Source organism: Oncorhynchus mykiss, chromosome 25 (assembly GCF_057628025.1).
Source record: "Oncorhynchus mykiss isolate SJ-2025 chromosome 25, ASM5762802v1, whole genome shotgun sequence".
Classification (NCBI taxonomy): Eukaryota; Metazoa; Chordata; class Actinopteri; order Salmoniformes; family Salmonidae; genus Oncorhynchus; species Oncorhynchus mykiss.
The window spans coordinates 42,841,541-42,856,389 of record NC_143046.1 but is presented as its reverse complement, the minus strand read 5'-3'; the positions used below and the strand labels follow the sequence as shown (position 1 = coordinate 42,856,389).

At 42.4% G+C, this 14,849-nt stretch overlaps 1 protein-coding gene across 26 annotated transcripts in view; it reads left to right on the top strand.

Annotated features, from left to right (window-relative positions):
* The window catches only part of LOC110505192 (protein diaphanous homolog 2), a 650,263-nt gene extending 637,909 nt beyond the window's left edge, over positions 1-12,354 (top strand). For 20 of the 26 annotated variants that reach the window (XM_021584242.3, XM_036969763.2, XM_021584241.3 and 17 more), the window contains one exon: positions 5,613-6,809. In XM_021584242.3, coding sequence (XP_021439917.3) covers positions 5,613-5,677 — 65 coding nt within the window. In that variant the 3' untranslated portion in view covers positions 5,678-6,809. Of the gene's footprint in view, positions 1-5,612 lie in introns of all 26 variants that reach the window. The other 6 variants (XM_090219966.1, XM_090219963.1, XM_021584240.3 and 3 more) reach the window with 2 other exon arrangements.
* The last annotated feature ends 2,495 nt before the right edge of the window (positions 12,355-14,849 follow it).

Sequence of the window (14,849 nt, the reverse complement as noted above, 5' to 3'; positions counted from 1 at the left end):
AATGTGTGCAACTTCAAATCTTCAAAGTGATTCCAAACAGACGGCGATAATTATTTCCTGTGTTGAAGTGTTTGTGTTTTCTCGCTCCATCCCTACTCTTCATTTCTTGGCCATACCCAGTCCGTCTCCTTTCTCTCTTTCATCTGTCCTCACTCCTCCTTATTTTCTCCCTCCCACGTCTGGTAATAGATACAGCCAGTTCTAAACCCGGTATTAAAGGGAGGAGGACTGTATTCTCCAAGTGCCTCCATTATATGCTGTTCTAATGGGCTCAAGGTCAGAGGCGAGTGCTCGTCCCGAAATGAGGTCACCTTGATTGGAATTGCAAAAGGCGAGGAATCGGACATGGACTTTTTCTGGCACTGGATTTGTTTTAAAGTTGGTTCCTTGGTCTCTTGTTTTAAAGTTTATTGTTTACCATTGGTGGTGGTTTGCATGGAACATTTGGCGCCCGTGAAGTTGTTCGAACTTGCCCCGTAGGCACGGGAAACCCTTGGAAGCGTTTTTGAAGATGAAAGGGAGGGTGAACGTGGAAAGTCTCTCAGATGTGCTCTGCAATATGGGGCATGTGAAGTTCAGAAGGTCGCAGGCTTTAACTCTCAGCAACTCAAGTCAGCGGGAAGCATATAGCACATCTGTCTCTCTCTATGCATATATATCTCTCCGGCTTTCTCTGCCTCTTTCTTTTTTTCACTCAGGCTCTCTCTCTTTCTCTCTAGGTTCCTCCCTTTTTTATATCTGCCCTGATTTCTTCTTTCTGTCTGTCCTTCTCCCCCTCTTCTTTTCAATCTCCCTCCCTATCTGTTACCCCCCCCCCCCCCCCGGCATTCTCTCCTCCATCCTACTCCCCCCTCTCCTTCTGTGCGCCATCTGCATGCTCTCTCTCAATCTGAGGCGTCTGTGTTGGAAGTCTTGGTAGTGGAGATGTGTGCACCCCACTGCCGTCACAGTCACTCTGTCGCATTAAACAACGCCCAGCCCGGGACACCTGGCACCCCACAGCTGGCACTGAGTAATGGGCTCCACCATGGCAGTGCCAGGGGAGGCCTGCATGGGCTTAGCTAGCTACCTTGTTTCCGTTGATATCTTGCTTCCTGGCCGCCCAGTGCCGCCCAACCCTCCTGCCACCTGGCATGGCGGGGCCGTGCCATGGGTAGCCATGGGCAGCCATGGTTGGCCTGTTTGAGAGGGAGGGAGGGATTGCTTGTAATTCTCTTATGGACTTGGGAGGCGTGGGCCGACGCAGCCAACCCAAAGGTTTCTAAGTGAGCTCGCAGGAGCAGCCAGAGTGAAACCTGTTGCATAAATATTGGAAGTCCTAATAGAAATTCGGAACACCTTGCCTTACAACAAATCCCCTTTGAAACTAACCAAAGACAAGACTCTCTCTCTCTATCTCTCTCTCTCTCTGAGAGAGAGAGAGTGCTGTGTTTGTAGTGTGCTGTGTTTGTGTACTTGCCTGGCACCCTTGATCTTTAGGGTTGTGCGGTGTGTGTCTCTGCATTAAGTTTGGCCTGCATTAAAGGGACATTTCTAAATTGTGCAACTTCATATTGCTCATCTCCAGCACCACACCAACATCAACATATGTGAAAACGGTGCATTTCAATGTTTTGTAACAAAAAAGATAGAGGAAGATAAGCGTTTCCAATGACATCATCAACTGATTAGTAGACCAGGCACGGCGCCAGGATTTTTGCCCAATACGTGGGGGTGCTAAGAAAATAGTTGATTTTCATGACATTTAAGTGCATTTATTCCATATGTATAATCAGACAACTGTGCATTGGTGATAATGTTTGAAATGAAATGGCTATCACAACATCAGAAATGACATTAATAATATCCAAAGTACAACAACAATGACAAGTGCAATGCAGTTAGCCTATGCCTGTTAACTGTGCACACACTTGTAAAACGAACTGGCTATCATCACAATCTTAGTGATTATATTTATATTGCAAACCAAAATAACTTGTAGACTGACAATATACATGTATCCTGCTCTGCATTGATTATAATGTTACGGATTAAATGTCCATCACAACATCAGAAATGATTATATCCACAGTGCAGCCACAACGAGAAGTGAATTTACCCTATGCCTGTCAACTGTGTACACGTGGTGAAAAAACGAGCTGGCTATCATTTTTCTTAGGGATTATATTTCTATTGCAAAAATACTTCTAGGCCGACTGGCATCTTCTTGTTTCGTCCAGTTCGAGATCAGCGCGATTTAATAATGTTCCCACCACCAGAAAGGCGCGCTCTGTCAATGAATAAAAGGCCTTTCAGATACTCACCAAGTGTTGTTTTATGGAAGGACGATACGTCCGTTGTGGTTCAGTGCAAATACGTCTATAATCTTCTGGACATCCAGGGCCCTGGTTCTTTCTGTGTGCATGGACAGGCAGGCAAGGTTGCCGAGTCGAGGGTTTGCCCAGTATTTCATTCTGTATATCATGATGCGTGTACTTCGAGATTTTCCTGTGCAACTGTTTTGCCGAATTTGCCTATGACCTGTAAAAGTTCAAGGAAGTTTCCCTGGTTGACAGCCATGTCGTTTTCTATGTCTCCTCTCTGTGAAAGTCCCTGGTATGCAGTGTAACGCAATGACTCCACGACAGATCTCATATACTCTCTGTTCTCTCTGACAATTTTTGAATGTTCATCACTTAGAGCATTGCATATTGTTGAGCCAGACTCTTTCTTAATAGTCCACTCATTCCACGCTGTCATTGCATATTTACAGTGCCTTGCGAAAGTATTCGGCCCCCTTGAACTTTGCGACCTTTTGCCACATTTCAGTCTTCAAACATAAAGATATAAAACTGTATTTTTTTGTAAAAGAATCAACAACAAGTGGGACACAATCATGAAGTGGAACGACATTTATTGGATATTTCAAACTTTTTTAACAAATCAAAAACTGAAAAATTGGGCGTGCAAAATTACTTAGCCCCCTTAAGTTAATACTTTGTAGCGCCACCTTTTGCTGCGATTACAGCTGTAAGTCGCTTGGGGTATGTCTCTATCAGTTTTGCACATCGAGAGACTGAATTTTTTTCCCATTCCTCCTTGCAAAACAGCTCGAGCTCAGTGAGGTTGGATGGAGAGCATTTGTGAACAGCAGTTTTCAGTTCTTTCCACAGATTCTCGATTGGATTCAGGTCTGGACTTTGACTTGGCCATTCTAACACCTGGATATGTTTATTTTTGAACCATTCCATTGTAGATTTTGCTTTATGTTTTGGATCATTGTCTTGTTGGAAGACAAATCTCCGTCCCAGTCTCAGGTCTTTTGCAGACTCCATCAGGTTTTCTTCCAGAATGGTCCTGTATTTGGCTCCATCCATCTTCCCATCAATTTTAACCATCTTCCCTGTCCCTGCTGAAGAAAAGCAGGCCCAAACCATGATGCTGCCACCACCATGTTTGACAGTGGGGATGGTGTGTTCAGCTGTGTTGCTTTTACGCCAAACATAACGTTTTGCATTGTTGCCAAAAAGTTAAATTTTGGTTTCATCTGACCAGAGCACCTTCTTCCACATGTTTGGTGTGTCTCCCAGGTGGCTTGTGGCAAACTTTAAACAACACTTTTTATGGATATCTTTAAGAAATGGCTTTCTTCTTGCCACTCTTCCATAAAGGCCAGATTTGTGCAATATACGACTGATTGTTGTCCTATGGACAGAGTCTCCCACCTCAGCTGTAGATCTCTGCAGTTCATCCAGAGTGATCATGGGCCTCTTGGCTGCATCTCTGATCAGTCTTCTCCTTGTATGAGCTGAATGTTTAGAGGGACGGCCAGGTCTTGGTAGATTTGCAGTGGTCTGATACTCCTTCCATTTCAATATTATCGCTTGCACAGTGCTCCTTGGGATGTTTAAAGCTTGGGAAATCTTTTTGTATCCAAATCCGGCTTTAAACTTCTTCACAACAGTATCTCGGACCTGCCTGGTGTGTTCCTTGTTCTTCATGATGCTCTCTGCGCTTTTAACGGACCTCTAAAACTATCACAGTGCAGGTGCATTTATACGGAGACTTGATTACACACAGGTGGATTGTATTTATCATCATTAGTCATTTAGGTCAACATTGGATCATTCAGAGATCCTCCCTGAACTTCTGGAGAGAGTTTGCTGCACTGAAAGTAAAGGGGCTGAATAATTTTGCACGCCCAATTTTTCAGTTTTTGATTTGTTAAAAAAGTTTGAAATATCCAATAAATGTCGTTCCACTTCATGATTGTGTCCCACTTGTTGTTGATTCTTCACAAAAAAATACAGTTTTATATCTTTATGTTTTAAGCCTGAAATGTGGCAAAAGGTCGCAAAGTTCAAGGTGGCCGAATACTTTCGCAAGGCACTGTATGCTCCGCATTGTGTGTCTTGAACGAACTTGTTCTTCCAGTTCTGGTAGCCATGGTGGGTAAATGCCCCCTTCTCTCCACCATGGTTTCCTGGACGTTGAAAGTAAGGGCATGCAAAGCAGAAAGCACGGTCTTTGACATAGATTATTCCAGCCATTTGCAATCCTCATACCATCTACAATTGAAGTAGTGATCCTGCTGTCCAACTTTTGTGGCTGGATAACGCCGAAGAAGAGGGCGCCTTAGTTCTTCAACAGGTGACAGGCTTAAATCAGAGGGAGCGGTGGCTGTGCTAACGGTGCAGCCAACGGTGGCTGTGGAACAGCTAGCAGCGACAAACTGCTCTGGTGCTCCCTCACGTCTTGGCTCACGAGTTTCTCTCTCCGACTCATCTTTCTTATCTCCTTTTTCTTCCTTAGCCCCCTCAGAGACAGGGTCTGGGTCTGGATTTTTATTTTCTACCCGTACTCTTCTCTTGATCAGAAAACGGTCCATCGCAACAGGGTGAGATGGGCGACTAGCTAGCTAGAAGTTAGCTCACATAACGTAGCCTAACGTGCACGAGCACACACACCAGACACACACACACGTCATACGTGGGTCTGGCACGCAGCCAGGGATCGGATTGAGAACAGAATGGCTGGTTATTAACTTTAAAAATATTTTTTTCAATTTAAAAATACTAAAATGCTTGAGGGGGCTTAACTGGGGCTATGCCGATTTGCGACGTGCCTATAGCCCCCCATTGCCCCGGTGTAGCGCTGTGCCTGAAGTAGACAATGCCTACTCATAATTGGTTCAAATCACACGAGGCACGCCGATGTCATATCTCCCTCTATATATTTTTCTCCACAAAACGCAGAAACACGCAATTATGTTGACGTTGGGGTGTTGTTGGATATGATGAATATAAAGTTGATAAGGAAATATAAAGTTGACATGCTCCCTGTGATGTGAGAATAGGTGGAAGGGCTCTTGAGTGGGAGGCCAGATCCCGAGCTCAATGGAGTTACTATGACACCAGACGCAAGCACCACCACTCCAGCCCCTCTTGTCTCTTCCTCTCAACCCTGATGCTCTCTTATTAATCAGCTTGGGTTATGTTGTTGATGTTTTCCCTCCCTCCTTCCCATCACAACCCTTTTTTTTATTTGAGGTACCGTCTGTGTGTTACTATGACTCTAACAACACTTTCCTGTTCTCTTTCTATTTTTTTTTCTCTCTCTCTCTCTCTCTTCAGACAACCGCCGTGCGGTCCTGGAAAGGTCTCGATCACGCCACAACGCAAACCCCCAGGCTCGATGATGGCCCGCGCCTACCAGAAGACGTTAGACAAGTGCCAAAGAGGCCTGCGAGGAGAATCTGAGGACGTATAGTAGGAGAGATGGACCCAAGCCGTGTGGCACACACACACGCACTTAAACACTCACAGACACATAAAAAAAACACACCAACACATGAACACACATACACTATATATACAAAAGTATGTGGACACCCCTTAAAATTTGTGCATTCGGCCATTTCAGCCACACCAGTTGCTGACAGGTGTATATAATCGAGCATACAGTCATGCAGTCTCCATAGACAAACATTGGCAGTAGAATGTCCCATTCTAAAGAGCTTAGTGACTTTCAACGTGGCACCGTCATAGGATGCCACCTTTCCAACAAGTCAGTTAGTCAAATTTCTGCCCTGCTAGAGCTGCCCTGGTCAACTGTAAGTGCTGTTATTGTGACATGGAAATGTCTAGGAGCAACGATGGCTCAGCCGTGAACTGGTAGGCCGAACAAGCTCACAGAACAGGACCGCTGAGTGCTGATGTCGCAACACTCACTACCGACTTTCAAACTGCCTCTGGAAGCAACGTCAGCACAATAACTGTTCGTTGGGAGCTTCATGAAATGGATTTCCATGGCCGAGCAGCCGCACACAAGCCTAATATCACCATGCGCAATGCCAAGCTTCGGCTGGAGTGGTGTAAAGCTAGCCACCATTGGACTCTGGGGCAGTGGAATCACGCTTCATCATCTGGCAGTCCAAAGGACGACTCTGGGTTTGGTAGATGCCAGGAGATTGCTCCCTGCCCTAATGCATAGTGCCAGCTATAAAGTTTGGTGGAGGAGGAATAATGGTCTGGGTCGGTTTTTCATAGTTCGGGCTAGGCCCCTTAGTTCCAGTGAAGGGAATCTTAAAGCTACAGTGACAATGAAATTCTAGACTATTATGTGCTTCCAATTTTGTGGCAGTTTGGGGAAGGCCCTTTCCTGTTTCAGCATTACAGTGCACAAATCACGGTCCATACAGAAATAGTTTGTAGAGATCGATGTGGAAGAACTTGACTGGCCGGCACAGAGCCCTGACCTCAATCTCATCTACCACCTTTGGGATGAATGAATTGGAACGCCGACTGTGAGCCAGGCCTAATCGCCCGACCTCACTAATGCTCTTGTGGCTGAATGGAAGTAAGTCCCCACAGCAATGTTCCAAATTCTAGTGGAACGCCTTCCCAGAAGAGTGGAGTCTGTTATAGGAGCAAATGGGGGACCAAACTCCATACTAATGCCCATGATTTTGGAATGAGATGTTCGACGAGCAAGTGTCCACATACTTTTACTCATATAGTGTATATATATATATATATATATATATATATATATATATATATATATATATATATATATATATATATATATATATATATATATATATACACACACACACAGTTGAAGTCGGAAGCATACATCCACTTAGGTTGGAGTCATTAAAACTCGTTTTTCAACCACTCCACAAATGTCTTGTTTACAAACTATAGTTTTGGCAAGTCGGTTAGGACATCTACTGTGTGCATGACGCAAGTAATTTTTCCAACAATTGTTTACAGACATATTATTTTACTTAGAATTCACTGTACCACAATTCCAGTGGGTCAGAAGTTTACCTACACGAAGTTGACCGTGCCATTAAACAGCATGGAACATTCCAGAAAAGTATGTCATGGCTTTAGAAGCTTCTGATAGGCTAATTGACATAATTTGAGTCAATTGGAGGTGTACCTGTGGATGTATTTCAAGGCCTACCTTCAAACTCATTACTTCTTTGCTTGATATCATGGGAAAATCAAAAGAAATCATGGACCTCCACAAGTCTGGTTCATCTTTGGGAACAATTTCCAAACTCCTGAAGATACCACGTTCATCTGTACAAACAATAGTACGCAAGTATAAACACCATGGGACCACGCAGGCATCATACCACTCAGGAAGGAGATGCATTCTGTCTCCTAGCAATGAACGTACTTTGGTGCGAAAAGTGCCAATCAATCCCAGAACAACAGCAAAGGACCTTGTGAAGATGCTGGAGGAAACAGGTACAAAAGTATCTATATCCACAGTAAAATGAGTCCTATGTCGACATAACCTGAAAGGCCGCTCAGCAAGGAAGAAGCCACTGCTCAAAAACCACCATAAAAATGCCAGACTGGTTTGCAACTGCACATGGGGACAAAGATCATACTTTTTGGAGAAATGTCCTCTGGTCTGATGAAACAAAAATATAATTGTTTGGCTATAATGCCCATTGTTATGTTTGAAGGGAAAATGGGGATGCTTGCAAGCCAAAGAACACCATCCCAACTGTGAAGCACAGGGATGGCAGCATCATGTTGTGGTGGTGCTTTGCTACAGGAGGGACTGGTGCACTTCACAAAATAGATGGCATCATGAGGTGGGAAAATTATGTGGATATATTGAAGCAACATCTCAAGACATCAGTCAGGAAGATAAAGCTTGGTTCCAAATGGACAATGACCATTCTTCCAAAGTTGTGGCAAAATGGCTTAAGGACAACAAAGTCAAAGTATTAGAGAGTGGCCATCACAAAGCCCTGACCTCAATCCCATAGAAAATGTGTGGGCAGAACTGAAAAAGCTTGTGCGAGCATGGAGGCCTTACAAACCTGACTCAGTTACACCAGCTCTGTCAGGAGGAATGAGCCAAAATTCACCCAACTTATTGTGGAAAGCTACCTGAAATGTTTGACCCAAGTTAAACAATGTAAAGGCAATGCTACCAAATACTGATTGAGTGTACGTAAACTTCTGACCCACTGGGAATGTGATGAAAGAAATAAAAGCTGAACTAAATCATTCTCTCTACTATTATTCTGACATTTCACATTCTTAAAATAAAGTGGTGATCCTAACTGACCTTAGACAGGGACTTTTTACTAGGATTAAATGTCAGGAATTGTGAAATACTGAGTTTAAATGTATTTGGCTAAGGTGTATGTAAACCTCTGACTTCAACTGTATATATTACACACACACACACACACACACACACACACACACACATACACACATACACACATACATACATACATACATACATACTGCCAGGTCCTGAAGGAAAAAAAAGACCCATAGAGAGGCTATGCTGAACTGAGGAACTGACAAACCAAGAACAGTACATTTTCACTCACAGAACATTCAATAGTCATACTGTTGGTCTGACCGCCTTACATATTTATTCACTACTTTCTCATGGCTCTGCCTGTACATGACTGTTTAAAGCTTTGGATGTTTTGAAAAAGCTTTTTTTTTCTTTGTTGTTTTTGCTTTTTTGACTGGACACATCATACATGGTCTCTCATATTGTCATATAGGTCCACAGAACTTGTCCTCTCATCTCTGGTCATATTATTCCGATTGGGTGCAGTATTGCTTGAGAAATGTGAGTAGTGATGTAGCTAGAGAATAGTCAGTGAGGACTGCACTATATTGTATGCTTTTCAGCAAGAAGATTTTACTAACCACACCCAGCAAAGCTTTCCTTTTCTTTTCTGCTTGTATTCAACACATCCAGCAATTGACTGTGGCCACAGGGGTGAAACCCTTTTTCTGTCAAATATTATTTTCTCTGGCATGAAACCAGATCATATTATGAATAACGTATCTCACAACAACGACACAGAACTGCACCCTGTAAATGTGCATCACTGATCCTTGACTGAATTCTCCATATATTGTGGATTGTATTTATTGTTTTGTGTTTTTTTCTCCCTTAAATGTCAAATGCCTTAGGTCTTGAGAGGTTTTGCACGCTAGCTGTTCACGCAGAATCTGAAATATAAATGAACATACAAGCCTCAGCGAAAGGCTGCTTTTACTGAGCGCTCGACCACACAAGCCAGTCGAGCTTCTGAATTGTTAGCTAGCGCTAGCTAAAGCATTAGCTTGTCTGCTCCAGTCAGGCTTCTAAATGGCTTACTAGCATTAGCATGCTAAGCCATTAGCTTGTCAGAAAGGGATTTCCCCATTTCTTAATGTCAGTGCTAAGAGCTTTCCCGTTACTATCAGTTTCCTTCTAACCGTAGCATAACCTGCCCAGACTTCACATTCATTTGACAAAATGTCGTACGTAACAAACTTGCCAAATAAAAAAAATAATCAAATGCATAAATGCTAGTTTGAGAATTCAGTTAGAAAATAAATCTCAAATTATTGTGCTAACAGTAAGGAGCCATTTGAGATTTTTACCCCTTTTTTTCACACATATTTATTCCCATATTCACAAAGAGGGCCTCGAGCACGCTTGTCCTTTCCATGTCTGAGCAGTAAGCAGATGCTAGAGAAACGGTCGCTTTCCCGCAAAAGGCAACCGTAGCCAGAGGAATACATTGAGGGTTGATGCAGACAACATGGTGGCTATCTCAGTAAGGGAAGCCTCCACACACCCTCCCTTGCCCTACTGCTTATGGCGTGAGTAACCGCTTGCCATAATGTGAGGTAATTACCATAACACTGCTGGAAAAGCTGCTGGCAGAAAATCAAGCCTTCCCCGTGATCGGAACAGAAGCTTGGGAGAAAAGCAATGTTGCTGTTTAAACAGTCTGCCAGCGAGGTGTGTGATGAGACGGTTTGTTGCACTCCTTGTCTTAGAAGCCTCACTGGCCAAGTTTCATCAATTCGATCTCCATAATATTCTATTCCTTCAGGTTCAAGGTGCATGAGAGTTACCTGAGAGAAGTGTGGCATAGTCCAGGAAGGAGATGAGTCATGTTCTGTTGAGATGGGGGTGTACAGTTACAGAGAAGCTTCATCCCAAATGGCACACCATTCCCCACATAGTGTTTTTAACTGGAGCTCTATGGGCCCTGGTCAAAATGATTGCACTACATAGGGAATCTGGTTCTATTTGGGATGCAGCCAGAGAAAGAAGTGAAGGAGTGTGTTTGCCATAGCTTTGGCTTCACACAATGTGTCATATACACTAGAGAGACCCGTTGTGGAAGGTCCAGCACTGCCAAAGGCATTGATTGGCTTTTTCTCATTAAAAATCACCCTTTTGTTCTATTTTACCATCACACAGTACATGCTGTTTTCTTAACAGTCCATTTCTTGAACTCCCACCCATACAACACTATGAACGTTGTGAACCCACACCCAAAGGTGTTTGATTTGTAACATATTCCAATTCCATAAATTACTCTACGTGTGAGTCTGCGATCTTCAGAATGCTCCTAGCTTCAATTTGAATAATTAGACAGACAAATTGTTGTTTTATCCTACTTTCATCAAATGTGTTTTTTTTTGTGCCAAGTATTCAAAACATGAAAAACTGTTACAGAAGGGTGACTGGATCCTCAGTTGTAATGTTTGGTTTTTGTATTTATCAAAAGGGATCAAATATCTCTCCTAGTCAAGTGAAATAATAGTTTAGCTTGTACAGAATCAAATCTAGATTTTGAACCTGGTTGCCAACTCTTTAAACAAGTCCATAGTACACATTTAAGCAGTTAAACATTGATACATTGAAAATATGAAATTGTGATGTGATCGCACATAATGGAACACAATTCATGCAAATATCATCAAATAATATCTTTTGGAATTTAATACAGAATATTTTGACTGAATTATACTTTTTTTTAAATTCCAGATGGATCTCTCATTCTTGATTTCCTGGTACAATGAAATCAGAGACTAAAACTACCTACCCCATTTGTGATTGTTGTATTTTCCCCTGTAGGCTGGTCCCATATCTGTTTTGTGCTGTATAGCGAACTGTCGCCTATGCAGCACAAACAGATATGTGACCAGGCTATTCAACTTGTGCTGTGGAGTGATAAATGTGTGCTGTGTATACGCAGATACTAGTAGCAGTGTTGCAGGTGGCAACAGTACCTGTCAATGGACTGAACCACCACAGTAGTGTTAAATGGTCCCTCTGATTGGGCCAAATAATTTCATGCTCACCCCGTGTTTGCCACTAAAGGCATTATTCTTAATTGAGATCTGCTGTGAGGTGACCATACTAAGGACGACCCGATTAACTCACATGTTCACCCAAGTCTCTTATTGACATCAATAAATGATTTACATGAACGTCTGAATTGGGCAAGTGGATCTCAAGTCAGAATAATGCCCTAACTGAGAAACTGACCATAAGAGTGATGTGTGTCAATGAGGAGGCAGTTGTATGTGAAACTATTAGGTGCCATCATTTGGTGTATTCTGATTAGTAGCAAAATTTTGGATCGACGTTCAAACTCATTGACGGTGCACTTCAACTTCATGATTGCTACATTGCCACAGAAACCAAGTGAACCACTTGGTGAAAGTGTTATTTTAAGCAAATAGTTCATTGCGGGCCGCATTTCCTTATTGTTCCCAATTTGTTAGTCCTTTATATTGTAATTTGTCAACGAAACATTATGATATGATGAATAAAGAAAAGATAAAGTAACAATGTTGACATGATGTATGCTACCATAGCCCTGCCTGCCCTCGGCTTTGTTCACATTTACTTTTTTCTTTCTTTTTTTCGTAAAAACAATTTATATTTGTAATATCTTTACATTTATTTGTATCCATAAGGAAGACAAAATGTAATTGTTATGCACACTGTTCCTGCGTGAAGTATGTAACGGAATATCATACTAAATAATAACCACTTTGTTATATAAATTGATTTCTGAAAGAAGTGTCATCTTTACCATTGACTTGTGTCTCCTAAGTACAAACTGATTTTTTTATCAACCCCTGTTTAAATGTCTATTTTCCTGATCTAATCACTGAGTATCGCCTGTCATTCTTGTAAGTAACACTTTAGCTGACAGGTATAAGGATTTATTATGTCGCTGTCTATTTTTATCTGACTTAAAATGTTTGTTGTTTTTTTTGTTAGGATAATTTCCTCCTGATGGCAAAGCAGATGATACCTGTCCCTGATGATAATAGGGTATTACAATGCATTATAGCTTCATCATAATGCATTATACCTACAGCCTGTAAGTAGTGTACAGCTTCCCTCACTTTCTTCCATTACAGTCTCGCTACAATGACCGAGCAGATGATACCTGTTCCTGGCTGACTTATGGACAGAGAGTACTGAGTGCTAGTGGTGTAAGCGCATGATAAATGGGACCGCTCCAGTCATACCTAGAAAGGCAACATATTTGGAGCTTCACGCCCCAGCCCTTTATCTTGCGCTGTGTCAAAGGCAAGAAGATAACACTGTCAGCACTAACTGTAGCTTATGGAAATGACCATCAACCCATGAAGTTGAGGCAAACAACAGAAGCAATCTCTTCTACTTGCAAAAAAAAATCCTCCCACATACTTCAATGCAGGGAAATCATGGCATTTTTGTCTGGAGAGTGATAAATATGTAATTGTTTTACTTATTTCTCCCTCTCCAGACGTAAATCCATGATTTCCTTGCGTTGAAGTAAGTTGGAGAATTTTTGGGCAGGTTGTCGATATTGCTCCCCTTGTCCTCAAATGTACACAGCTTAGGCTATTTATTTTGTGCTGATGATTTTGAAGAGTGGCTATTTCACATGTTGTGCTATATTTCTGTTTTTGTTAGCAAGTAACATTTTGTGGTACATTGACAAAACACCTGAAATGTATTTAAACTAGATAGAGAAGGATAGTGAAAGTATAGTTATATACAGTACCAGTCAAACGTTTGGACACACCTACTCATTCAAGGGTTTTTCTTTATTTTGATAATTTTCTACATTTTATCATAATGAAGACATCAAAACTATGAAATAAAAAAAAAAAAAAAAAAAAAAGCATTAAACACATTTTCCATTTGAGATTCTTCAAAGTAGCCACCATTTCCCTTGATGACAGCTTTGCACACTCTTGCTATTCTCTCAATCAGCTTCATGAGGCCTGGAATTAATTTCAATTAACAGGTGCCAGGATCCAGTTGCAGAGGGAGGTGTTCAGTCCCAGATTCCCGAGCTTGGTGACAGGCTTGGAGGGGAATATGGTGTTGAATGATGAGCTATAGTCAATGAACAGCATTCTCACATAGGTACAGTGCTATCGGAAAGTATTCAGACCCTTTGTCTTTTTCCACACTTTGTTAAGTTACAGACTTATTCTAAAATGGGGTAAATACATGTTTTTCCTCATCAATCTGCACACAGTCTTCTTGGGTATGATGATACAAGCTTGGCACACCTGTATTTGGGGAGTTTCTCCCATTCTTCTCTGCAGATCCTCTCAAGCTCTGTCAGGTTGGATGGGGAGCGTTGCTGCACAGCTATTTTCGGGTCTCTCCAGAGATGTTCAATTGGGTTCAAGTCTGGGCTCTGCTGGGCCACACAAGGACATTCAGAGACTTGTCCTGAAGCCACTTCTGTGTTGTCTTGTCTGTGTACTTAGGGTCGTTGTTCTGTTGGAAGGTGAACCTTCGCCCCGGTCTGAGGTCCTGAGCGCTCTGGAGAAGGTTTTGATCAAGGATCTCTCTGTACTTTGCTCTGTTTATCTTTCCCTCCATCCTGACAAGTCTCTCAGTCCCTGCCACTGAAAAATCCCCACAGTGTGATTCTGCCACCACCATGCTTCACTGTAGGGATGGTGCCAGGTTTCCTCCAGATGTGATGCTTGGCATTCAGGCCAAAGATTTCAATCTTGGTTTCATCAGACCAGAGAATCTTGTTTCTCATGGCTTGAGAGTCCTTTAGGTGCCTTTTACCAAACTCCAAGTGGGCTGTCGTGGGTCTTTTACTGAGGAGTGGCTTCCGTCTGTCCTCTCTACCAAGGCCTGATTAGTGGAGTGATGCAGAGATGATTGTCCTTTGGAAAGTTCTCCCATCTCCACAGAGTTCACCCCCCTGACCAAGGCCATTCTCTCCTGATTGCTCAGTTTGGCCGGGCAGATAATTCTAAGAAGTCTTGGTGGTTCCAAACGTCTTCCATTTTAAAATGATGGAGGCCACTGTGTTTTTGGGCACCTTCAAGACTGCAGACATTTTTTGGTACCCTTCCTCAGATCTGTGCCTCAACAAAATTCTGTTTCAGAGCTCTACGCACAATTCATTCGACCTCATGGATTGGTTTTTGCTCTAACATGCACTGTCAACTATGGGACCTTATTTAGTCCAATCATTTAAATGTACCACAGGTGGACTCCAATCAAGTTGTACAAAGATCCCAGGGATTATCCATGGAAAT